Source organism: Cynoglossus semilaevis, chromosome 8 (genome assembly GCF_000523025.1).
Source record: "Cynoglossus semilaevis isolate Cse_v1.0 chromosome 8, Cse_v1.0, whole genome shotgun sequence".
NCBI classification, from domain to species: Eukaryota; Metazoa; Chordata; class Actinopteri; order Pleuronectiformes; family Cynoglossidae; genus Cynoglossus; species Cynoglossus semilaevis.
In genome coordinates, this window is record NC_024314.1 from 4,437,613 (window position 1) to 4,462,666 (window position 25,054).

Sequence of the window (25,054 nt, forward strand, 5' to 3'; positions counted from 1 at the left end):
GTGTTATGGTAGTGCTGAACCCTCAACACATAAGCCACACACACACAAATGTATAATAAATAAAATCAATAAGTACATCAGACAGGTAATAAAAGGGATTGTAGCTATAAAGACATTATAATATTTCTGCAACACTAATGTAATTGGTTGATGCTGCTCAAATTCTGAAAATTGGCACTTTCAAAGTATTAACAAGAATTAGCTTTTATGTTTTTGTTTACAGTCATTACTGTAATTTTTGAACAAAGACTTCAGCAAAACTGGTTACTGCTGTTGTTTTAAACTGGAGGCAAAGAGGAGCAGAGCAACCAACAAAAATCCTATATGTAAACCTCAGGTACACGAGAGGGTGGGGGGTCATGTAGGGGATGAGAGACAGAAGTGTTTGGTGAAAACAGGGCAAACCATGGAGGGCAGGGAGGAGGTGAGTGACCAGAGGGGGCAGATATTAAAAACAGAGAGGGACGTGTTGAAGAGTTGTTAGAGGAGGAGACAGAAGAATGGAGGTAGAAGAAACAACAGGATGGGGAGAAGGAAACTGAGGAGCAGGTGGAAAGAAGATGGGGCAAGGAGAATAGAGAAAGATGCCAGATGTGTGGTTAGAAATGTGAAAAGGATTAATGAGGAAGGGAGAGGGCACAGAGACAGTGGGGCACAGAGGAGACTGAGGAGCAGCTACAAGATCTTTGAGGGGTAGAAGGAGGAGGAAGAGGAAAACTGAGGAAGAACAGGAGCAATGGGCATGAGGTACACAGGAGGTGAAGAGGCAGAATGTTGGAGAGATGGACACTGAAGGATGGAAGAGGAAGGTGAATTGGTACTAGGAGGGGAGAAGAAAGAGGTGTTTTTAAATGATGTGGAGGAAGCATGGCGAGGGTGAACAGGCTGAGGACTAAATACAGAAACTATTTAGGTTTTGACAAAACACATAAACAACAAGTGTCAGACAGAAATGGAAAAACATCACTAATTAAATCAGACAATGAAGAGATCGTGTGGCTGATGGAAGCTGTGGTTTTCTGAAGCTGCAGGGGTGAAAATATTGCACACCAGACTTGGTGGGATTGTTTATCTTGAAAGATAAGCAAGATTTAGCTGCCTACAGTCTACAGCAAAGCAGCCCAGTTAAAAACTTTAGTTTTATCCTGGTTTCACAAACCAGTGGTATGTTGGTTGTGTTAAAGAAAAATCAGCTGCCTTCAACACAGAGCGTTTTTACATTTGAGGGCATTAGTACTGAGTACTGGGTAGAAAAAACTGAAACTATTATTCAAGATAGACATTGCTTTACTATCTTGTCAACACAGACAGGCTGTTACCAAGTAGAACTGTGAATTACATCTCCAGCCACAGTACTTGAAAAGCCCCAAACAACTGTAATGTGTTGAAAACAACAGATATCTTTTTCTTTCAACCAGGCCTTTTCATTCTAATGGTCTCTTCTATTGAAAATGTAAATTATATATAAATATAGTTATAACTCTCTCTGCATCAGCTTCAAATTATAACAGAAAAAGAACAAGCGATATTTTCAAATCGTCTTCCTACAAGTTATGATCAAATACAAAAGAAAGGCCCATTAGGAGAATGTTGATAGTTGCAGTCAATTTCGTAAATGTGCATCCACCCCAATCACTGCTTCTACCCTTCTTGTCAAACACAGATTTGAATGCAAGAACACAGCAACACTGTCTTCTGTTGCTGGACAACACAGTGTTCTGTAGGGAGAGAAATGCATCTTTTTTTCTAAAATCAGCAAGTGTTAGCCATTAGTGAGAACTAGCTGGTTAGAGGTGTTGCTTAATAGTGGTGGGTTACTCAGAAGCGAGAGGAGCAGCGTGGAGGAGGCAGGGACTTTGATGTCTCAAAGCAGGAGAAGCTACAGAGCAGCAAAGAGGCTGGGAGGCTTGGAAGGAACCAGTGAGATGACAGGTAGAGGAGAGCTGACAGCAGTGACACAAAGGCAGTGTGCACCACACAGAAACAACTACACGTTGAGCTGGAAAGGCTCCACCCGTTTGAGGAGTGTTAAGAGTGTATTATTGTCAACAACACACAATGACAGCTAATCAACAGGCAGCCTTTCATATAAAGCCACAGCCATGCATTTGTGATTTAAAGTTCATATCAGTGAACGGCTGACTTCAGGCCTCAGATGATGAAGAAGCGCTAACTACTGCAGATGTTGTCACATTTAAATTTCATTAGGCAAGAAAGAGAGAAGGGGGGTGGGAGGATTTGTAATACTTAAACATGCAGACTACACAGACTACAGTGGTTAGTATTATGTTCCATTAAGAAATGAAATTGTTTTTACCATAGACCATAAACATAAGAAATGGTAAACACCTCCTTGTTGCAGACTCTGGACTTAACTATAAACTGTCAACATTGTCTGTTTTATAACAATATCTAGTCCAAATGTAGTTTCAGCACTTTTGTAACCAGATTTTGAGTTCAAGACAATTCAATTACATTATGCTTCATTGAAATTCCTTTAAATAGGACCTTTATCTAGTACTTAAGAATATGCACACATAGAGTAATTGCTTTTTATGACTCTAAGAGAAGCCCTGTTTTTTTCATGTATTATTAACTACTTCCTTAACCAGCACATTATACTGCAGCTTCACTAAAGTTTCCATTTCTTATATAGGGTCTATGTTTTTTGTATTATCCAGGAGAAAATTTTAATTTCTCCTTTTTCCATTATTAGCAAAATAAATAGCAACAATTTTCAGGTGGTACAGAAAGATAACTTCTTTAAAACCAGTCTCATGCTCTCCAGGCTGTTTACAAAAACATCCACACAAAATTAGGTTTCATGCACCACTTCGGTAACATTTTTAGGAACCTATCATCAAAATACTAGGCACTTCTACTCATTCACATGGCTGGAAAACTGTCAAGCTAACATGGGTGACAGCTCAATAAAGCCAACTAACCCTAATGCTTTTATTACCTGCCAGTTCATTAGCTCTGAGCTCAGTAAACCTGTTGGAGCATTAAGTCATTTCCATCAGTGTCTAATTAACTTCTGCTCTGGGTTAAGCCTGTTTTTTGGCACAGTAAGGTCTGACTATCTGTCTGAGAGAAGAGGTGAAGAAGTGTGAAGGGACAGACTGAGAGATAGACTGAAAGTTCAGCTAGGGTGGGCTACACTTTACCATCGGACTGATCCGGGAATACTGCGTTATCATCGGCAAAGCAGCGTGTGCCTGATATGTTACCGTAGTCAAATATGGGCCCTTCCAGCAAAGTCACAATATCCAACCGATTGATCTTTGTCAGCACTGCCGTTAAAGCATCCGCTAAAATGGAAAGAAAATGGAAGAAAGAAAAGTTATCACACATAGTTGAAACCAGTGCACATGGGATGTAAGAAATAATGTAAGAATATCAACAGCATCAAATACAGATGCTACAGATCACCAACTATATTTTCCTGGACAGACACCTCAAGGGCTCAACTCAACTATATTAAGTTGCAAGGCTTCTATGAAGGACGGCCACTTCTGACTGTAACCCCTCTTTTTCGGGCTGTGTTCCAAATTCACAGTCCTACCAACACTAGCATCTACATCCAGGCTCCTGGGGTGTATGACATTTTCTCATCAGACCTCAGATCTCAGGCATGTTATTAGTTAGAAGTGATAAAAACGCAGCCTTGACCTGAAGCAGAGATGTTCTGCTCTTGGCCAATATATTTCACTGCTGCTGAAATAAACATTTTAATGTGTGTTGACAGTGTGGAATGTGTTCCTTGTCAGTAATATGAATCTCCAACGGCAAAGTCAGATATGAGCATATATAAAGTCAGTATTTGACCTCATTTCAGCCACTGTGCAGCACAAGGTTACCATGGTTGTACTGCTGCTGTGATACATTTTTTGATTATTTATAAATTCCATAGAGTAAAATTATAGTATTAAATTAAATCCCACATTAGCACGTATTAATTTGCCCACATTCACAAAATACCATACTACATGTCAGTCCACTTTTACTATACGGTAAAAGGTGTGTGGTATTTATAAATAAGTCCCCCAGAGTAAAAGCTATTACCTCACTTTTCTCACCTCAGAAACAATGCATACAGTGCAGGAATACACACAGACCCACATTGCTTACTTGTAGCATTTTTACCATCCCTGTGCACCCATTTCTTTAGGAGCATGAAGCTCTGTGCTGTCAGGGAATTAGGGTTTTCCACTCTGATGGAGTTGATCTCTTCCACAGAGAAATCCAGCTCCCTGGCCAGCTCTGCACACAAACACACAATGGTCAAACCTACGTTAAGGTTTGTGATTGTTAATTTGGGAGCCTTGGTAGGACAGGTGTGACAAAAAAAAAGCTTATATAAAAACATTTTAAATCATAGTATGTTCATGTTCAGGTTTTTCTCAATCCCACAGACTCCAGGAGGTACTCTCACTTCACAGGGACGCTTAGCTTTAGCTTTGCACAGGTCAGACAGAGGCTGACAAATTAGTAAACAATGAGTAAGTAACAATGCGGCACTGACAAGCAGACGGCCTATAAATCTAAAAACGGAGAACATTTTGTTCAGCTGATCTGCATGGTCACTGCAGCTCTGCATCAGCAACAGTCATTAAAAAGAATTGGATTTTTTTCCCCTGCTGTTACCCAGCCTCTGACGGTCAGGCACAACTACACACACTGAAGTACACTGTGGAGGATGACAGTGCATCTATGAAAACACACACATATGCACACAGACATGGGGGAGAGGAGGGAGAGCAACAGAGAAAGAGAGAGAGAGAGAGAGAGAGGGGAGAGAGAGGCAGACAAGAGAGAGAGAGAGGGAGAGAGAGAGAGAGAGAGAGGAGTACAACAGTGCAGGGCAGGTGGACAGACTTGGACTAAACTGCAGAGGACACACCCTTATCTCTGCTTGAGTGTGATGTGCTGTGTATAAAAATGTCATCATATGGTTCATCAGAAGATGATACTAAAAGTGTTTGCATTTCCTGTTTTTTTGGGGTCTTTTGTAAAAGAACAGTTGTACATATAATACAATACATACTTTAAATATAAATAAAACACAAATACTAAGTTAACTGCATTTTTAAACACTTCTAAACACAAACACGTTTGTGCGTACAGATATATACTGCAGAGTAATACTACTGCGTCACTGTCAATACACGATATAATGTGCGGCCACTAGAGGGCAACAGACACTACATAAGTTGAAATTAAAAGGCTAATTCATTCACATTTAAATTCGCCGTGTCTTCAGCAGCAACATCATGTATGCAGTGACTGTTTTCCTAAAAAAGTACAACTTACATTTACATCTAACACTGCAGGTCATTGTTCCTATAAAACTATGTAGTGAGTAAATACATGTGCGTAAGCTCACCAGTCCAACTGAGTCCAAGGTGGTCAGCTACTATTGCCATACGCAGGTCTGTTCTCTCACAGGGACTCTGAGGGCCTGTGCAATGGAGCGAGGAAAATCAGGACATAAACGAAGTTAACATGTGGTGTTTAAAAAATAAATAAATTAAAAAAAAAAAAATAAAGTCATAGAACAGAAACAGAGAATATAGTATTAAAATAATTGTTAAAACAAAAAAGTACAAATAGGGATTGTGAACTTAAGTTATAAAAAGTTAACATGATTCCTAAAGTTATCAGAAATGTCTCAAGTAAATGTTATTTTAATTATACAGACCAACTTAAGATCACTATCCCATGTCTCATTTTTGACTAAATGGAGCATTTCTGACCAGACTCTCCTCAATGACTTGACAATGACTTGGAAAATAAATAAATAAATAAAAACCTAAACAGTCCTTTTAGTTGTGGTTTAAAAAATATGTTTCACATTGTACATGCATTTAATTAGACCTTAATTTTACAAACAATATCCTCAAAATGATCTGACCCAATTATTATTTGGTTTCTGTCAAACTATTATCAATGTAACAAAGACAGAATTAACCCAGGAGGAGGTTCAGTTTGGCCAGAAAAGCAAAAAAAAAGTTCCAAGTTAAGTTTGTTTAGAAGTATTAGTACTAGAATTTGCCTCATGTCACATCACTAACACCAAGCATCTAACATCAGGCAACATTCTCTATGTTCACTGAAAAGGACAATACATGGCTTTAATTTGAAATCCAATGAATTTGCACAACACCTGGAAGTGACATTCATCTGATCGCCAAATTCAGCCGATGAATTGTTTCACAGTGATCTCACGGAACAAAAACAAATAAGCCCATCAATTTCTACCAACTAGGCAAGCAGACTAAAACATACACAAGCTATCAATTCTGCAGACCAACAGTAAAGTTTTGACCTTTATGTCTGAGTCAAAATGATAATGTGATAATGTATGTGAAACTGCTGGGAGACTTAATACCAGTGTAACACCTACACTGACAGAAAAGTTTGCCAACTTGTTAAATGTAGATGATGTTTTTTTCAAAGACAGACTGTTACTATTGTAATTGTTTTGCAACGTCAGTGACGTGCAATCAACGTGCAATCACTCAACAGCAGCTGTGTGTAGAGTGCAACATTCCAAATATTTCTTGGTTAGGCACCCCTGCCTTTACTCTGTTGACCCTTGCCCTTCATGGACAGAGTGGGGAAAATAAGCAGCAGATGCCATGACCACTGTATCCTGTGTTTTAGCTTGATGGCACTCACACTGCAATCAGTGAGCAAAGACTGATTATAAGCTGCACACTGACTATTTCTTCATATCAAGAAACTTAACCACAACCCACACCCTAGAGGTTTTAGACCTTTGCTTTTCAGACTGTAAAGATCAAACATATTTAGCATATGAATAAAGCACTCGATCCAAAGACAAGGTTTCATTTTTGATGACTTAAGGACTGTCTTTCCATAGTTTAGCCTCAATGTCTTGATCTCGCTCAGACAGCACAGGACAGGGACAACGATAAAGACAGAAGAAAGTGACAGTTACACTTACGTCACATCACAAAGCACCCACACCAGCTGCATGCATCTCGTAGAGGAAGATTAGGTATAACAAGTGTTTAGAAAGAGTTTACAAACTAGTCTCCGTCTCCGTGACAAGAGCCTTGAGTGGTTGATCAACCTGTCTCCCTTCCACCTTCTGCTCTTGCTCCTTTTCTCCAAGAGACCGCCTACTCTTCCTCCTGCTCTTCATGCTCACACTGCTGGCCTGCTCAACCTCAGCTTTCGTGTCTCTAGCTGACGGTGTTGATGTGGTGCTCGAGGTGGAGGTGGAGGTACAGGTGCGTGAAGGGCAGGAACTTCTAGAAGCTTGAGATGTTTCTGACAAGGGAGTGTTCCTGGTTGTGCTGTGGCTGCATCTCTGTCCATCCTCAGTGGGCGGGGTTTTCCCTTCTAACTGCGTTACCGCCTTCTTCGTAATAGCTTGATCAAAGAAGTTGGCTACCTGGCTGTTGCTGGGGCTAGTTTTCAACTTTGTTTGGGACACTGCATTGCTATTTCTCGCAGTCCCATTTGAACTTCTTTTCAAAGGAAGGCCTTGTTCAATAATAGGGCTTTTTGTGACCTGTTTATTATCCCTGGTCATTTGAATGCTTTTAGCACTGACTGAAGACATGACACTAACCTGCTTTGACTCCAAAGAGGAAAAAGAACATTTAATGGCTTTTATCATTGGAATTCTAGATTTAAAAAATGAATTCTCAAAAGGGTCTACTCTTTTTTTACATCTATACTTTGTACTATTTACATTTTGGAATTTATTAACATTATATTGTGCTTTGTAATTTCTTATTGGTTGATTTTGGCTGCATAGTTTGTGGCTTGGCACTCTTGGCATCGGTAACCTAGACTTGCATACCCTGGGCTTGACCTTTTTGGTTTCTGGGTGTTTTTTTGCTACATTTAGACAAAGTCCATCTTCCTTGCTTTTTACTGGCAGCTCATTGGAGGCAGGATCTATTTGGTGTATTTCATGTAGACCTGAACCTGACAAGCTGACCATGCAATAAGTATGGCCAACTTTTACATGAACATTATTAGGCATTGACCTTAAACTACAGGTATTGCTACTCCAACTTTCATAATTGCGTATCTGTTGTGAAGGTGCAGTGCTATAATCTCTGGATTGGCAAGTGAGGATGAGGTTACCTGAGGTCTGATTCACACAGTCCCTCTGTTCAGACACACTTAAAGAACTGCTGTTATTCAAATAAGTTTCTGGAGTGTTTGTTGTAATTGCATTTGAATACTCTGTATGGTTTGAAGATGGGAAATACAAATTTTCCAAAGTCCTTCCCGAGGTCATGTCATTAGAAAACACAATTTTACTTTTAGAACAGCTGTCTGAGGAACTCGAGGGGTTCTCAGATGGAAGTTTAACTCCTGTTCTAAAAGTGGAAAATTTAAGCTCAGCATTTGAAGACGACTCTCTACATGTGCTGTAACTGCTAGCTGGATGTGAGATTTCTAACTGGACAGTAGTGGTCTGAGTGGAGACCTGAGGGACTGTTGATGTGTCTTTGGGATCCTCAACTGTGAAATAATCTCTGTGTTGTGAAGAAGCTGCTATCTCTGAGTCTCTCACATTGTACCTGCCTGATGAATATGAATGCTCACCAATCTGAAAAAACTGGAGCCTCTCTTCTACCATGTCCCTCTTGCTCATGTCAATTGCACCACTGCGGGTCATCTCAAACATCTTTCCTTCATGGAAAGGAAATGGATTTGGCTCGCTCGTTGGTGTGCTATCATCAGTCGGCGTTCGGGCTGGGGTAGAATCTGGTGTGGTGGCCTGCGATTGTTCATCTACTGCAAGTCCAAATGGCTTAGGCTCACCATTGCTCCCCTGAGTCCCTCCTGTGTCAATAACTTCATCCTCACCACCTTTACTGGACCAGGGATCAAAGTCCAGCCCTTTGGTGGCGACAGTCTTGAAAGGAGAGTTAAACTCTTCCTCTAGTTTGTAACTAAAATATGTGTCTGAAAATCCCTCTTGATTTGAAGGTTTTTGTTCCAAACATTTTACTCCATTTTTACTAACATCATCAGGTTTTCTACCATTCATAGGAGTATCTGTTTTAAAATTATCCATTGGATTTTCTTCTGGGGTTTTCTCCTCTTCAATAACTTCCAGTTTAGTCTGGGGAAAACATCTGTCTGAGGATCTAAAAGTATCTGTGGCCCAGACATCTCTCCGGCTGTCTGGAAGACCGTACAGACGTAAATCTGCCTGTTCACACAGGCCATCATCTTCATCCTGAAGTTCATATCCATCAAGAGAGTCTATCTCTGTTGCATCTGTGTCATGAGAAAATTCAGCCGTTGTAGCTATTGAACAGTCTGTTATTGACTGGTCATTTCCGTTTTGTTCATAATCATTATCCTCTCCTTTGCCATTAGAACATTTAGAACCATTGGAACCACTGGAACCATTGGAGCCATTGGTTCCAACATTAGTTTCTTTCTGATTTCCATTTTTGTCATGTTTTTGTTTTGTGTTGGCTCTGGATAATTTTTCCTTATCCTTTTTTTTCTTTTCCTCCTCATCCTCCTCTTCAACTTTGAAAGTAAATTTCTTAAAAGGAATTGGTTGGAAGATTGACTCATCGTCCTCCTCTTCTTCGTCTGCTTCTTTATCGTTTGAAAGGCTGTCATCAGTGCCAGGAGGCACTGGGGAAGGGGGTTGAATTCGTATAATGGGTTCAGTCTGCAGAAGTTTAGTTTGTTCTTCCTGTAGATTCACTTCCATCATTTCTGTCTCTGTCTCTGAAGATGCACAGGAGCCTTTCCTCTCAGGGTCTGAAATTTCTGAAGAGGAGTCCAGAGGAGGAGGTGGAGGAAACTCAATGTATGCAATACCTTTGTCTTTTGAGACTTCTTGATCCTGTTGCCCAGTTAATTCATCCTGCCTGCAAATGCTAGCTGTTTCTTGCTGGTTCAGTTTATTTGCCAACTGCAGATTATGAATGTTGTCATTTATTTCAGTTATCTGTTTATTAGCATTCACAAGGTCTTCATGGGTGGCATCAACACCAGTTGTTTTCTCTGGTAAAGCCTCTTGAAAAGAGAAAACGACCTTGTTACGGTCATCTCCCTCCGATTCCTCAGATACTTCCAAAATGGGGCTTGGTTTCCCTGACATGAATCCCATGAAGCCATCAGGGGTTTTTACAGTAAGGTCGTAGCTTACTTCTTCTGAGCTGGGAGTCTCGGGGGTAAGAGGGCTTTTCCCTGAGCTGTCTATAAATGACACCTGTTCCAGTGTGTCATCATCAGGGCTGATGGGGCTAAGCGCTGAGTTGGATTTTTGTTTTACTGTGTACAGTGCTCCCTTGGCCTCCCTCTCTGCCTGCCTGCCAACTTGGACCCCAACATAAACAGGCAACGTTTTAATTCCCTTAAAGTTCTCTTTAGTTGTTATTGTTTGAGGAGGTGTTATGACTTTCTCAAGCACTTCTTTTGGGCTAGGAAGATTATTGGAGTTGGAATCTTTAGGTGCATTATCAAGAATCTCATATGATAAGTCCATTGTTTTGGTTAAGGCCATTTCTGGACTCATCTGCTGTATTTTGCTCTTGGATAATGTAGGTATCTGTGAGGGTTTAGTTGTCTTCTGATTATTCGTGAAGTTGTTGTCTAAACCAGGAAGGGTTGTTTTTACAGGAATTTGAGATTCAGTCTTTTTTCTAAGATTTTTGTTTATTGTTTCCTGATCATCTTTTTTTAGCTGCTCAGCAATTTGTTCTTTTCCTCTGGAATCCTTTGTAATGTGTTGGGATTTCTTAGAACCACTTTCTTTTTCTAAAACGCTGCTGGTGTGATCAACAGTAGGTGTCTCACCTTTCTGACATTTGATTATTTCTTTAATTTCCTGAGTTACTATAATATTAGTATCTTTTTTATTTGTAGTTTCTTTCCCCGTCTCTCCCTGAAATACTTGTTTTTGAATGGAGGCATCTTTGTAGTTTTTACCTATTTGCTTGTCCTCTGCATGCTTTGGGGCTTTGGATGAGAGTGTTGTGACCGATTTATTGCTGTCCACTACAGCACATGTGACCATATCAACATTATCTGCCAAGTCTCCAGTTTTTTCAGATTGTTTCGACACTTTATTGCCAGTAAAGAACTGAAAAACTGGAAGTTTGCTCTCTTGCAATTTTTTAACTGAGGGTTTTGGTTGTACTGGGGGAGGAACTTTGGTGGGACTAGACTGTTTCTGAAATTCTGATTCAAATTTCATTCTCACAGCACTGACTTTAGAAGTTGATTTCACATGAGAGGGAGAAGATGGTTCAGACTCAGTAGTCAATTTATCATCACTCCCTTCAGAAACCACAAATCTCTTTGGACTACTTGGTAAGCTGGAACTTTTCTTTTCAGTTGTTGCTGACTTCCCTAACACTTTATCAACCGAAGGTTTACTTTTACCAAATGCCTCTTCTCCTGCTTTAGGTTTCTGCTGTGTTTTCTCAGGGCTGCTACATGCTGAAGTAGGCCAGGATCTGGTCTCCTTTGGCTCACGTCTCATAGGCTTTTTCTCAGGGGATTGCAGCTCATCATTAAGCTTCTCAGTTTTATCACGGAAAAACTGTGATACCTCACAAAGCTTTTCTTCAGCTTCCTTTACAGTTTGATCCACCCTATCCTCATATAGCAGCTTATCCCTGGTTCTGTCATGTTTATCCTCTGTAAATCTCATCCAAACAGCATGTTTGGGGCTGCCCTGTTCTGTGGAATAATGAAGCACAGTCACTTTTTCAAATTGGGAAGGTTCCTCTCGCTGCATGAATTTAGGTGACCCCTCTTTTGATGACTTGGGGACATATTCTTTTTTAGGGCTTCTATAGTGCTGACGTAGGCCCTCAGTATCATGTTTACCTGTTTCTTCAGAAATCAGTGAGCGGGGTTTTTCAGTCGCTGTTGCTGAGTCCTCTGTGTCAGAGTTCGGCAGTGTGGATGAATCAAGTTTTTCTGACAGAAGCATTTTCTCTGCAAACCTATATGATTCACCTCTGAACTCTGACAGCTCATCATCACAGTATTCAATAGACTGTTGGCTCAATAGTTTCAGGGCTTTATATGAATCATCTCCTACCAGTTGAGCAGAGCTGGGGCGACTGTCTTCCTCCTGTGACACTGGTGTGTTAACACGTGACGTTTCGAGGAAAGATGGCAGGGTTTCTTCGGCAATGAGCTCCTCTTCTTCCTGTTGGATGTCATCGTAATCCCCAAGTTCCCTAATTCCACGGTCTCCTTTATAAATGTAAAGGTCAGGATGTTTTTTTGTTTTTCTGATAATAACCTCAGTAGGTTCAGCTGTGCTATGGCCCTTTTCAATGTGAACCTCAATTATTCTTTCAACTTTGGGTTTAGATTTCATGTCTCTTTCTAGGAATCTAGGTGTCAGCTCATCACCTTTGATGGAATCATGGCCCGCTTTGTGTTCAAATAGGCCTGCCAGTTCTTTAGAAGGATCTCTGCCTGACTGGAATGCCTTCATAATGTCTCTGACTGACATAGCTTCCTCTAACATGTCTGCACCATCAGTCAGCTGGGGCTGGTGGTAGACCATTCTAGTGGTCGTAGTAATATGAGTTTCCTCTTTAAGACACATGCTTTTGTTCATCATGGATTCATCCTGTGGTATCTTTATCTGTAATTGTCCTGAAGAGCCTTTCAAACCAACATCTGGCTCCATGGAAGGAAGGGCAGATGCAGCTTCATCCATTAGAGCAGGCTCATAAAAATCATCAGGCTGCTCATAACTGATTACATCAGTTGTGATTTCAGATACACTGGGAGGTATTGGTGAATCTGTAAAGAGAGGTTTTGGTCCTGTACTCTCTGCACTCTGAGGAGCAGAGGGTGTTTTTTCACTCCTGGTCTCAAACCCACTGTCTGACAAGGGACTCTTATCCTGCTCATGAGACAGGTCTTCAGGTGATTCCAAAATAGTCTCTGAACCCTGATACGACTCTGCAAGTTTGCTAAGGTCCTTCTCTGATGGGGACCTGATCATGCCTGAGACTGGTGGAGGCATTTTGAGTTTGTGCTCTTGAATTGACATTGATGGTTTGAGCACACGTTTTTGTTTCTCTTCCCCTTCCTGTTTTATCTCCTCCTCATATCTACTTTTCAACTCTGCCATCTTAGAGAGTGAGTTAGCACCTATGTCATTTGTCAAAAAATCTACAACTTTAGCCAACTCTAAGTCCTTAGTTGACATGGAGCGCTGCTTTAACAGGAGCGTGCTATCATCAAAAGGAGTGTAATGGTCTGTGATCACACTTCTTTGTGCTTCTTCAATTTCCTCTTTGGAAAATTCTTCCCACTCATCCTCTGAAGACCTCTTTTTTCCTGTAAGAGCATCTTTCTGTAATATCCTGCTGACTTTAACTAAATCTTCTTTAACCTTCTCGACAAGAGAAATTGGCTCTTCATCTTCTAACTTCATCTCTTTAGGGGTGCCAGACTGTGATGTCTGAACAGTTTTGGCTGCAGTCTGTGTGTCTGACTGAAGGATTGCTGTCATTCTGATCAGATCCTCCTTCATGTCTGCAACATCCTTTAGTATCTCTTGGTTGGAGGCTGCAGTTGAGTGGATGATAGGTGGGGTAATAAATGGAGGTGATTTTAACTGCGATTTAATTTTTGACGCAGTAACACAGGTAGACAAAGATGTTGATGATGAGGAGGAGGCAGGAGGGTGGTCTGGCAGTGCCATTTTTAAGGACCCTGGTCCTGGTTTGATAGGAGACTCTGAAATAATGTTAACTAATGAATACACAGGTACAGTCACCATATTAGATGTCACTGCAGAGCTGGAGGAAGAAGCACTAGATAGCAGAGCGCCATAAGTCGAGTTTGCTAATGGAGATCTGTGTGAGGATGCTAGAGATTTAAGTGTGCCATAACTGGAGCCAGAGCAGGAGTCTATGGCTTCATTAATGGCTGCACTGACACTGGTTGTCGCGGCCTGTGTGGTGGCTTGAATCCTCTCCTGCAGACTCTTCTCGGAGAGAAGGCGAGAAGAAGGTGAAGATGGTGTAGACGTAGAAGATGGATATTTATGAGGTGAAGCAAATCCGTTTGTCATTGACAATTCTGAGGAAGGAATTGTTGTTTGTCCATTTGAAGAGAGAGATGAGACAGAAGTTCTGCCTCCCCGGGATGACAGTGTTGAATCTACAGACGTTTTTAAAGTGGACAGACTGGAAATGCTCTTACCAGAAGGAAGGCTGAGTGACACTGCATTTGTCAGAGCCATAGTTCCAAGGGCAGTTTTCAGAGGGAGATTAGCATTATACATACTCTGAGGTTTCTTCTGTGAATCTGGAACAGCTAAAGGAGTTGATAATCTTTCTGGTATACCACCATTAGGTACAGAGTGAAGTGGGGAAGTTCGTGATGTGTATGCCGATGCAAGATTCCTGATTGTTACTGGATCTGTGGCAGATTTACAGGGGCTTCCAGAGGACACGAGGCTTGCAGTTGCCTGGACTGGGTATTGACCCTGCTGCACAACCGTTTTAATTGGCGAAGGCATAGTCCTGTATGACCTAATAGGAGAAGATGACACTATTTCATTAAGGGATTTAACTTGAGTAGACATGGTAAGTGTTTGTGTTGGTGGAGCACTAAGATTAGCTCTGAAATTTGGGCATGTGGGTGATGGGGATGAGAGGGACCAAGTTGTTTTCAGTGGAGAAGCAGCTGGTGAGCCTGCCGGTGAATCGGTAGAGCTGAGGGAACCCCCCATTCCGATGTGCCTTGTTTGGCCAGGGATGGTAATAGGAGCAGTCGACCATGCTGGGTAAGGTCTGGCTGGAAAGACAGGTTTGTGAGGGTGACCAGCAGGCAGTGTTCTTGCTGATGAACTTCGCTCAAGTGCTGTTTCTTCAGAGGGATTTGAAGTAAAGAGCAGTGAAGGAAAAATGGAAAAAAATAACCAAAGGAATGTAGAATACAAAATATATAAAAAAAATGTGAAAGGAAAGATCAGAGGAGGAAGAGTTGGTCAGTAAAACAATCTTGATATCAAGAAAGGAAAATTACAGTTATTTGACGTGAATGGAAATATAAGTCGAAAGATAGGACTTGTGTCCAACAGTTCACAATTTGATGATGGCTCAGAGAACAACAGCAACAACAGTAACACAATGAAGTAACGAAGCACACACAGCAGCAAAATAAAATTCCACAGACAATGGCACAGACAACGAAAAAATGGCAAGACAAATGCACCAGGTCTAACACAAAATCACTTATCTCTTCAGATTTCAGATGTTGTTTGTGTAAAAATTGATTTTTCTAAGATTTTCTGCTTTTTAGAGTGCCTTTTATCTGTTTGATCCAAGAGATACCGGTAGAGCCAAAGGCTTCTTTTTTATTAACTCGATACCAAACAAAAATTTGACAAAATGCGTTTCCTGAAACTCAGGTTCGGGCCCATTTTGTCATGCAAGAACATAAAGGACTAGTGACAAGCATAGTGTGAACTAAATAATCTAAAATAAAGCCGGACTCAAACCCCAACATGCTATTTTGCACTGCATGACAGCTGCCAATCCACAAAGCCAAAACGGTCAAAAACTGACAAATATAAATAAAAAGTTATTTTACTTTGACCTCCTTCTCAAACGCCTGTTCTCATGGTTTAGGCAAGTCAAAGAAAATGCTCTTTCAAAACTCAGCAGTGGAAACCAACCCAGAAAAACTCACAACGTGGAGAAGCACAGCACCACAAACAGAAAACCAATCACTAAACCATGCAAAAATATATGTACCATGTTGTAAACAAGCATGTGGACAGTGCAAGGAACGTAGAATGGGACATATGAATTTATTACATTACTAGGAATTTTACTAGTGGATTAATATTGTTATGATGTAAATTAAATTATTATCGAGTATAGACATTGTTATAGTCGTCAAATGTTTGTTAGTGAAAATGTCAAACTCACTCAGTGCAGGCTCGGCCAGATAGCTGTAGCGCTTACGTAAGGCTAGAGATGCAAAGGTTTGACGTCGATCTGGCTTTTCAGTCTGCAACAATAGTAAACAACACAACACCTATCAGTTGTAGGTCACCCTAAATAGTACAGATTTGCCAAGTGACTAACATTTAGATAGTGTGATGTCAATTTTAAGCAAACACAAAAGTCTCCAGTAGCTGGTATATACCATTAAAAACTGCTCTGTGCAACTTACAAACTTCATGACACAGCAGCAGAAGTCACTTGAGCTTAATTTGAAAAGCCTCAGTGATGCTCAAACTGACATTTTAAAAGATTAAACCTTAAAAATAATTAAAATTTGTTTTATATTAAATCTTAAATCAAAAACATTGCAAGAAAATCTACATTTGAGTTCTCCTTACGCTGTATAAAACAGTGTAGATAGTATAGGATTTTGGGCTGGACATAAATCATCTCCAGCTCAATATCTCCAATAAAGTATTTCATGCAAAACTGAGCAGCGAAAGGTAGCTTCGAGCGAAGGAAGCTTCAGTTGCCCTTGGAAAAGCCAAAAGAATAAAGCTATGATGAGCAGAGCTGCGCCGCTGCAGAATTTTAACGCAGAGGACAGCACAAAATGGGGAGGGTTTAGTTTACCTCATCCTCGGCATCTGACTCCATTTCCTGGTTCCCAAGATGCATTGCAGGAACGGGATTGGGGCAACAACATAACATGGAAAGCAGGTGGGAAAGAAACATCAGGGTGTGAAAAAGGATAGAGTGATAGCAGCTCCTCAGAGAGCAAATCAGCAGAAAAAAAAATCAGCAAATAAAAAAGCATACCAAACAAACAAACACTAGAAAAAAACAGCAGACACAGCAAAGGAGTCAAGCCACAAAAGCCAGCCTGATAATCAAAGAAGCCTTTTGCACAAAGGCCCCGAGCCACAAGCAAAAAAATCCAAACAAAAAAAGTAGGTAGGAGCATAAAGACACCACCACTGACGAGAATCCACTGCATAGAAAACCATATAATACACAGATATAAATTTGAAACAGATAAAAGACACAGTGGCTGCAGTTTGGCCAAAGTCTTCTTCTGTCTTTCATCTACCAGGTTTTCTGGTGCTGAAACTAAATCTAAACATGAGTATGGTCATGGAGATGACAACAAAGAATGAACCATAAAGTTTCTGTACCTTTTTCACCGCAGGCAGTGTGATGTTCAGGTTGCACACGGCTGTTTGTGGAAGGCTTTTTATAGTCTTACACTCTTTGAGGAAAGTGAGACGTCCACAAGGCTCCTGGCTCGGATCTCTCACCTGTTACAGACAAGGTTGCTTTTTTTTTTTTACTTTGTAAAGATATTAGTGATAAATCAATTGTAAAACAATAGAAATGTATTACGATTGGCAATACATGCTTTTAACCTTTTTTTAAGCAAATTTAGTGTATATTAAGTGTTTTTTATTTAACTACAAGTCTAATCCCTAAAAAACAGACTTCTTTAGACACAATGATTAACAAACCACTGCCCCAAATGAGTGCTAGGTAAGGTTGACTAGTTTACAGCTGTACAGTAACATACCTTAACACAGAAGGGCAAACGATTCTCCTTGAAAGCGTGGAAGTATAAAATCAACTGTTGACCAGCCTTAGTCAGTGGAGCCAAATTTCCATAGCAGTCCACGTAGATGGGTCTGCCCTCCAGGACCTTGTAGAGTAAAAAACCAACAAGATGTTTTACATTTTATAAAGTACATCTTAAAGTAGAGATCAAGTTTTTAAGAACTGTACCTCTATATCTTTGCTTCTGGCCACTTCTTCAAAGTTTTCCTGCTGCTCTAAGGTCTTGTCCACCTTGTCATCGGTCATACAGAAGCACCTCAGGTTGGACTCCACCGGGTCGTTCATCTTAGCAAAAACTACAAACTTGGCCATGTAGGGCACACAGATTAGCTCCCTGTACAACTGTGTGGCCAAACCCACCGTCTCTGGGATCTGGTGGCAGTCTGCCAACCAGAACCTGCAAAATAAAAGCAAAAAAAAAAAAGACTTAATGTTGTGAAAGAACAGTGAGAGGATTGTGGGAGGTGGAGTCACAGGGGAGTGGGACTGTATTACCTTGCAGAGACATTGGTAGTAAAAGAGACGCAGTCATTAATGAAAGTGAGAGGAGTTGTTCCTGTGATGTCTTCCCATTGTGCTGGAGATGTGCCCCCTGGTGGAAGGTCAATCAGAACAAATTAAAAGAACTTTGATAACTGTCATTTTTCATAGAGTTACATAAAATTTGTAATTTAATATAATATTTTCTTTTGTGTTGTATTTATTGGTTAAATATATGTTTAATGGGTTTTACACTTTTTGTAGGTTTGTGTAGTTATTTAAGTAACTTGCTCGTGCAATGTTGGCTGCTTTGCAAACAACACTGAGGCAATTGAAGAATTGAATTATTATAATAAGATCTTGAATATACCGCTCACCCACTGTAAAAATAATCGGTAATAGATTTATATTTTCATGAATAGGCAAACACAAATGCAAAGTACCTGTAATACTACATAGGAGCCGCAGGCAAGGAGTACTGTCTCCTTTGTAGCCATTGGTAAGCCCCTCCCCTGACAGGGGCGGCACAGGGATCGTCATGGTGATGGGTTTGTGAAACTTTCGTCTCCTGGGCTCCACAGTAACGATGGGGCTGAAAGTTGCTCGATTACCAAGGAGTTTCTTCACAGTCTCATCTGGAACTGGTTGAGCCTGCGAAGACCGATGTTCACAAATTATTGACTATCGACTATAATTAACTCAAATCTACCACTGATGTTAATTATATTCATATAAAATGAGATATATAACATAAAATGATTCCAATTATACTATAGAACTTGAGAGATGATACTGGAAAAGCATGAACAACCAAATTCTACAAATACAATCCATTACTAATAACAAAAGTGAAAACCTGCCCAACCCACCTGCAGTCCGACTTTTATCTTCTTAGTTAACGCCCCCTCAGGAAAAGAGGCCTGAACCAGTGGGACGCTTCGACTGCACAGGGTCCCGCCCTCTGGTCCCATCTGGTTGGTCTCCTGTCTAATTCGAGACACCACTGCAAAGTACTGTGGGAAGTCTTTGGTGATGATGCGGCAGATCCTCTTCTTCTCCAGTTCGTCAGGACTGTCCAGTTCTTCAGGAAACAAATAACATTAGCTCTATATTCATTGGTTTATAAATCATTTGTACATAGAACATTCTTAGGAGAATAATACAACCATAATGACATACCTTCATCCATGCCATTCAGTAGCTGGTTGAGATCATCAGTCCGACAGTCATACAGATGCTCTTTCCAGTTCTCTCCATTCTCACTGCGAAGCAGGATCAGCTCCCTCTCCTGGCCTCGCATTGAGGCAAAATGAGGAATCTCCACTATCACTGGCCTGTTGAGGTACAAATGGAGACATGCTGAGTACCAGAGAAAAAAACAAAAAATGTTGTCATTTGATGACACTTATGTCATTGGAACATGGCCAGAGCAGACAAAGCACTTTTTTTCCTCAAAACAATGTTTGAGGTAAGTTGAGAAAAGCCTATATAAATGTGAATGAAACTCTTTGGATGAATACAGTATGAATGAAGTGAAGTTCAGCTGGTGAATGGCCTGTTGCTGTTGCTGAACAGGGGTTTCAGAGTGTGGGCCATGGTTGAAACGTTGTGTGCCGACACAGATGGAGTTGAATGAGAGGTGAAAAGAGAAAGCTGCACAGCCCTTACTAAAACAAGGCATGACAGCAACACAAGAGAAAAGGAAGATTGTACAGTACATGTACAGTACATGAAGTACATTTACTGTACGACCATTTGGTTTGAGGGTTTCCTGGCAACACGCATAATACTGCTTGGTAGAGTCCTCTTTACCATCAAAGGTTCTCAGATAGGCCTCTCCTGGGTTACTACATTCAGCTAATTTTCTACTGGTTTTATTGACAGTGAAGCTTACTAACTGCTGCTATAAATAAACCTTATTGATGTACAGTATACGTAGTACATAATTATAGACACAAAAAAACAAAAGAACATATTTCAAATATGAGGTGCATTCAAACTATGCCTAAGTTTTGAACAGCCACAACCATTTTAAAGGAACCTCCATAAACGACTTCCTACAGACAGGTCTGGCTGTGTTGACTACTGTCACAACATCTCGACTAACATATGGGCACAGTCGAGGACATTTCAAATAATTTACACTAGCCTTTGTGCAGAGTTAGTTGTCATATCTGTGGTAATGAAGAACAGCTTGTGTTCGACCATCAACTGGTAACAACTTTTCAAAAGGACCTTAAAAAAGAGGAACGTCATGATTGAGTCAAATACGCACAGTGAGGTCTCTTAAGGAACCGGTTTATGTACCAAAGCACTTGTAATATTCTTATATTCAGTAGGTTTAAAAGCACTACTGAGGACTGAGTCTCTACCTGGCTGTGCTCACAGAGTGCAACAGGATTTTTTTTCTGTTGAAATACACACACACACTCATGCTGGACATTGTCTTTAGGATTGTTTGTAATTGTTGACTTTGGAGAACGGGACTGTGTATTTCATTAAATGTTGAATCGTTTTAAAATGGCTAGAAACAAACGCTTTTAAAACAAAGATTGTGGGATGACATAAACCTGTTCGGATGTGAAGTAAAGTAACAGCAGTCATGGGAAGCAGGATGATGCTCGGCTGGTGGAGGACAAGGCTCATGCCCAAAACAAGCGCAGTCCAAACAGCCAACAAACCCTTTACTTTCAATGACATCACAATCCACTGAAAGTTTACTTAATAAATCAAAAAACATACAGTGGACACAAAATAAAAGTGACCAAAATAAATTCAATGTTTTTTTTTAACTATATAGTGTAGTTTTAGGAAGAACTTGAGTTAAAAAAATGAACAGAAACTATGTTCTGTTTCTCTTCCTCTAAATGTTTATCAAATGTTAACAAAATTAAACTGAATGCTCTGTTGTTGTTGTTCTTCATTTGAACTAACTTTAAATTACCGTAGTCAATAGTAAAGGCTGACATCCGCCCACCCCCCCATTTGAAACCACATCTCTTTCTTCCCAAAACTACAAGGCAACCATACAATATTGGTGCTGCATCTTGACAAATCAATCGATGGGCAAAGTAATAATTTCCATCAGCATGATTCAGCCTCAATGTCGTTCCCTCAGGGTAGTGGGACGTTCAGGAGGTGGGGGACAGGGACTCAGAGTAGGGGTGGGTGGGTTGCATGTTGCTATGTTTCCTACCCAACAAATCTAGTTCCTCTGGGTCCCAGCTGTAGGACTGGACTAACCAAGCTCTCGCCTTCATTAAGGGCTGGCAGCTTTCTGGGAAGATGCAGTTTACTGTGTCCGCAAAACAGTAAAACACACGTACACACATACAACACTGAGTCACACAGAGTCAGTATGGCAAACAATGCTGACTTTATGTTATTGCAATTAAAGTAGTCTTGACTCTTGTCTGTTGTATAAAAAAATGCAGAGAGACTGCAGAGTAATTCCATTTTTAGTTAGTAGTTTAGTATTTGTTTTGGATAATAATAATAATAATAATAGGATAGCTATTGTTATTATTATTATGTATGATAAGTGTGTAATATAATAAAAATATACTAAATCTTTAAACTAACAAATAAATAAAAATAAAAAAGATCAAGCATTGATAATTTTTGGGTATTTATCAAAATGTTTCCTCATGTCAAAAACTGAACAGATTTTTTAAAGAACACCTGTAGGTCAGAACATGAATATCTATTAAGATGTTGCTTAGCTTTGGATAAGAAATGGAAAGTCATGTAATTTATAGAACTCCATCCCCAAAGATGAAGACAGGGAGTGTATTGCTGTGGAGATGATTTAGCTCATCTGAAACTAAGGATCTTTGTGCTGGTGTAAATAACAATGACAAAAGGAGAATGTAAGTAAAATATTTTTAAAGAAATCAAGGTTTTGGTTAGAGTAGCTTGAAAAAATGTAGAAAAGTAAAAATCTTTTAATCCCTAACTAAAATGAATCAGGAGACTCCAGTGCATAATAACAACATGTTACCTCTGGGTTCCTCTTGTACAATCCACCTTTATACAAATCAGACACAGCTGATGTTTTTACTTAACCACAGCTGGACAACTGGTTCCAGGGTGAGCATACAGCAAACATTACATTTCATATAGAAGTCCAGGTATTACACACACAACATGCAGAAAAACACATTCACTCTTGAAATTTTGAAAACGCAGATGGCTGGATATGAAGATGGCAAGAAGCAGAACGAAGGAAATGTCACCCAACAAAAGTAAACACTTTATAGCACAACAAATAAAATGTAGGGCAAACACCAGTGTCTTACCCGAGAAACTGAGCTCCTGCTGGTCCCACCTCCACCAGTCGGCTGGCCAGACCTTCTCCTTCCACCATGGGAGGAGGTGAAGCCAGTTTGTGCCTCTTCACCAGTCGACAGGTAATTCTGGTGGGCGCTGTGCATTTCCTGGGTGGGATTATGATGCGCATCCCATTGTGACGACTTCCTCTCATGGAGCCGCCCCTGGCATCGACCATGAAGCTGACCAGGAACCTAACAGAGGGCAAAAAGAAAGAGAAAGAAAAAAACAGAGGACAATAATAAACAGAAAATATCAAGATGTAAAACAGTAGAGGAAAGAAAACAAGATCACACACTGAAGAGGGCGAGAGAAGCCAAAATAAACAAGGAATCAAAAGCAAAATGTTTATTTCTATGACTGTAACAGCTACAACACTGATGAAGAGAGAGGAGGTTTAGTTGAGGTGACCACTTCCCATGCTGTGATTCGCAAAACACACACAAAGTAAGTGTGAAAACAAGCGAGTAAAAAAGTAGAGGAAATAAATATTCTACATATGTTTAGGAGTTTTCTGTGTTGACAGACTGACTGCAGACGGCACTAAAGTCAAATCTTCTGTAGATTTTTCTATAAATGTGTGTTGAATGTGTCATTCTTTGGGGCATAAAGGACTATTTCACAGCCCAGTTGTCAACACAGGAGCTTCCATTCTGTTCTGGAACCAGAACGTAGTACAAACCTGTGTTATACTCTTGAAACTTAAAAAATAAAGTCACACCAATGGTTTCTCACTCACACAGATTCACACCATGCAATCTGGGGAAGTCTGATGTCATGTTGGTCAGAATGTAATCTTCAGTTAAATATATAAGAAGTAGTCATAAGAAACTCAAATCAAAGTTGTACAAACATTTGGGAAAGTCAAATCTGACTTGAAAAGGCAAAATGACCAAAGGGCAGACACTAGTTTTGCATTTATACGTGTACGCAAACATAATAATATTCTTTACCAAATATTAAAAAAATCAATGACAGCAACCCATTTTTAAAAGGTTGGGAGAGCAGCAACTTAAGACTGGAATAGACTTGGACTTATTTAGGTTACATTCTCAAAGTTTCCTGACTTGTTAACCTGGTACGAGGTTTGAGTCTGGGAAGAGGAGCATCTACCAGCTACGGTTTCGCAAGAAAGGACGGACCAATAGAAAACAGCGAATAGTATTGGACATGTGCGCTCTGGTAAAAAGAAGTAGAAGCAAATAGTAATGGACATGTGCGCTCTGGTAAAAAGAAGTCTTTAGTTTTTAGCCTGGAATTCTACCCTGGAACAGAGTTTGTCCCTTAATTTAGCCTATAAATTACAGAATACTTGACAAAAAAAAAACAACAAACAGTGAGAATGCAGGAAGAACACATGCCTTAAAGGTGACAAAAGAGTGTCCAGGTGCTTAAGGAAAATGGCTCATGAAGTAAACTAGGATCTTATCAACCACTGGATGCCTCACTTCATCTATCTGAACAGATCAGCCTGTGAGAACAGCATTCTGCTGTAACTGATGTACATACACTGAGGTCCAACCAGCTTTATTTCTGTAAAATCCATTCAGTTAGAATTGTTTAATTAAACAATGGGGCATAAACCAAGTGTGTGACCACAAATATGTACATTTTTGGGGACGACAGACACTGATGTTATGAGTGAACATAGATGGTGGGGTGTGATGTCACCAGAAACGAGGGAAGAGTTGGTAATAAAAAGAGAGCAATCAATCACAGTCAGTCACCTGCTGTCGTACTGCGGGAGCGGAGAGGAAAAACTGCAGGATGGACGACAAAGCAATGCAGGAGTGACAAGTCAACAACAAAGTTTGGTCATTAAAAAAAACACCACTGAGAAGATCACCAAGGAGGGCGTCCAAGGGCATCACATGTCATCTGACATGTGATGGAGGAGACAGATGGATTTTTTGCTAAATGACACCCATCTATGGTACAAAAAGGGATTTGACATACTGGCATGTTTATAAAAAATAAACAGGTTTGCAGTTAATCTGAAAAAATAAACCAAAGGTGTAGCAAGAATCAATCTTTTTACTTAAGTTTCATATTCTAGCAGTAAACAGATGTTTGTCATATTTGGTATGAGCTATAAATCAAGCTAAACAATTTCTTCCAAAAGCGACACATTTCCTATTTTTAGGGAAAAAAAAGTAAACTATGGCGACAATTTCCTTATTTCTCTTTTATGGATCAATTAATATAGCTTCCTCAAAGGGCTAACTATTTAAACAGGTTTAGTGGGTTTATGGAGATATGTATACAAACAAAAGCACTGAAAAAAGGTTAAATTCAGCAAATGTTTATTTTTGTCATTTAACTTATTATGAATCTTTTATTTTTAGAGTAAGATACAAGTGTTTAGGGCAAATGTATCAAATTAAGGAAACAAGAACTAAGGGAATGTACTAGAATGCAGTTTCGTCTGAGCTCTTTCTGATCACATTGTGAAAGACATTTTTGAGAATCGGCGGTACAATTAGAGAGTACGGCATTAAAAGTAACAGACTAAACCTTTTGTAGGTAGGCAGATATTTTCTTGAAAGAAACAAGATGAAATATGAGAACTGAAAAGGACGACAGAAAGGAAAAACAAAACAAAGGTGAAGACAAAGTCAGGGACTTGTCCCCTACTTTTTTTCCTCTTCCCATTTCACTCTCTTTGATAGTTTATTTTTCAT

The 25,054-nt window shown here is 40.0% G+C and overlaps 1 protein-coding gene across 24 annotated transcripts in view; it reads right to left on the minus strand.

Moving 5' to 3' along the window:
- LOC103381653 (ankyrin-3) overlaps window positions 1-25,054 on the minus strand; it is a 94,547-nt gene that overhangs the window by 5,273 nt on the left and 64,220 nt on the right. For 13 of the 24 annotated variants that reach the window (XM_025057996.1, XM_025057993.1, XM_025057988.1 and 10 more), the window contains 14 exons: window positions 24,101-24,133; window positions 22,343-22,567; window positions 19,224-19,378; window positions 18,914-19,125; window positions 18,488-18,695; window positions 18,060-18,156; window positions 17,733-17,961; window positions 17,524-17,649; window positions 17,135-17,257; window positions 16,593-16,619; window positions 15,942-16,023; window positions 5,387-5,461; window positions 4,132-4,263; window positions 3,168-3,311 (listed from right to left, as the gene is read on the minus strand). In XM_025057996.1, the coding sequence (XP_024913764.1) occupies window positions 3,168-3,311; window positions 4,132-4,263; window positions 5,387-5,461; window positions 15,942-16,023; window positions 16,593-16,619; window positions 17,135-17,257; window positions 17,524-17,649; window positions 17,733-17,961; window positions 18,060-18,156; window positions 18,488-18,695; window positions 18,914-19,125; window positions 19,224-19,378; window positions 22,343-22,567; window positions 24,101-24,133 (1,868 nt within the window). The remainder of the gene's footprint in view (window positions 1-3,167; window positions 3,312-4,131; window positions 4,264-5,386; window positions 5,462-15,941; window positions 16,024-16,592; window positions 16,620-17,134; window positions 17,258-17,523; window positions 17,650-17,732; window positions 17,962-18,059; window positions 18,157-18,487; window positions 18,696-18,913; window positions 19,126-19,223; window positions 19,379-22,342; window positions 22,568-24,100; window positions 24,134-25,054) is intronic. The other 11 variants (XM_017034254.2, XM_017034255.2, XM_017034256.2 and 8 more) reach the window with 6 other exon arrangements.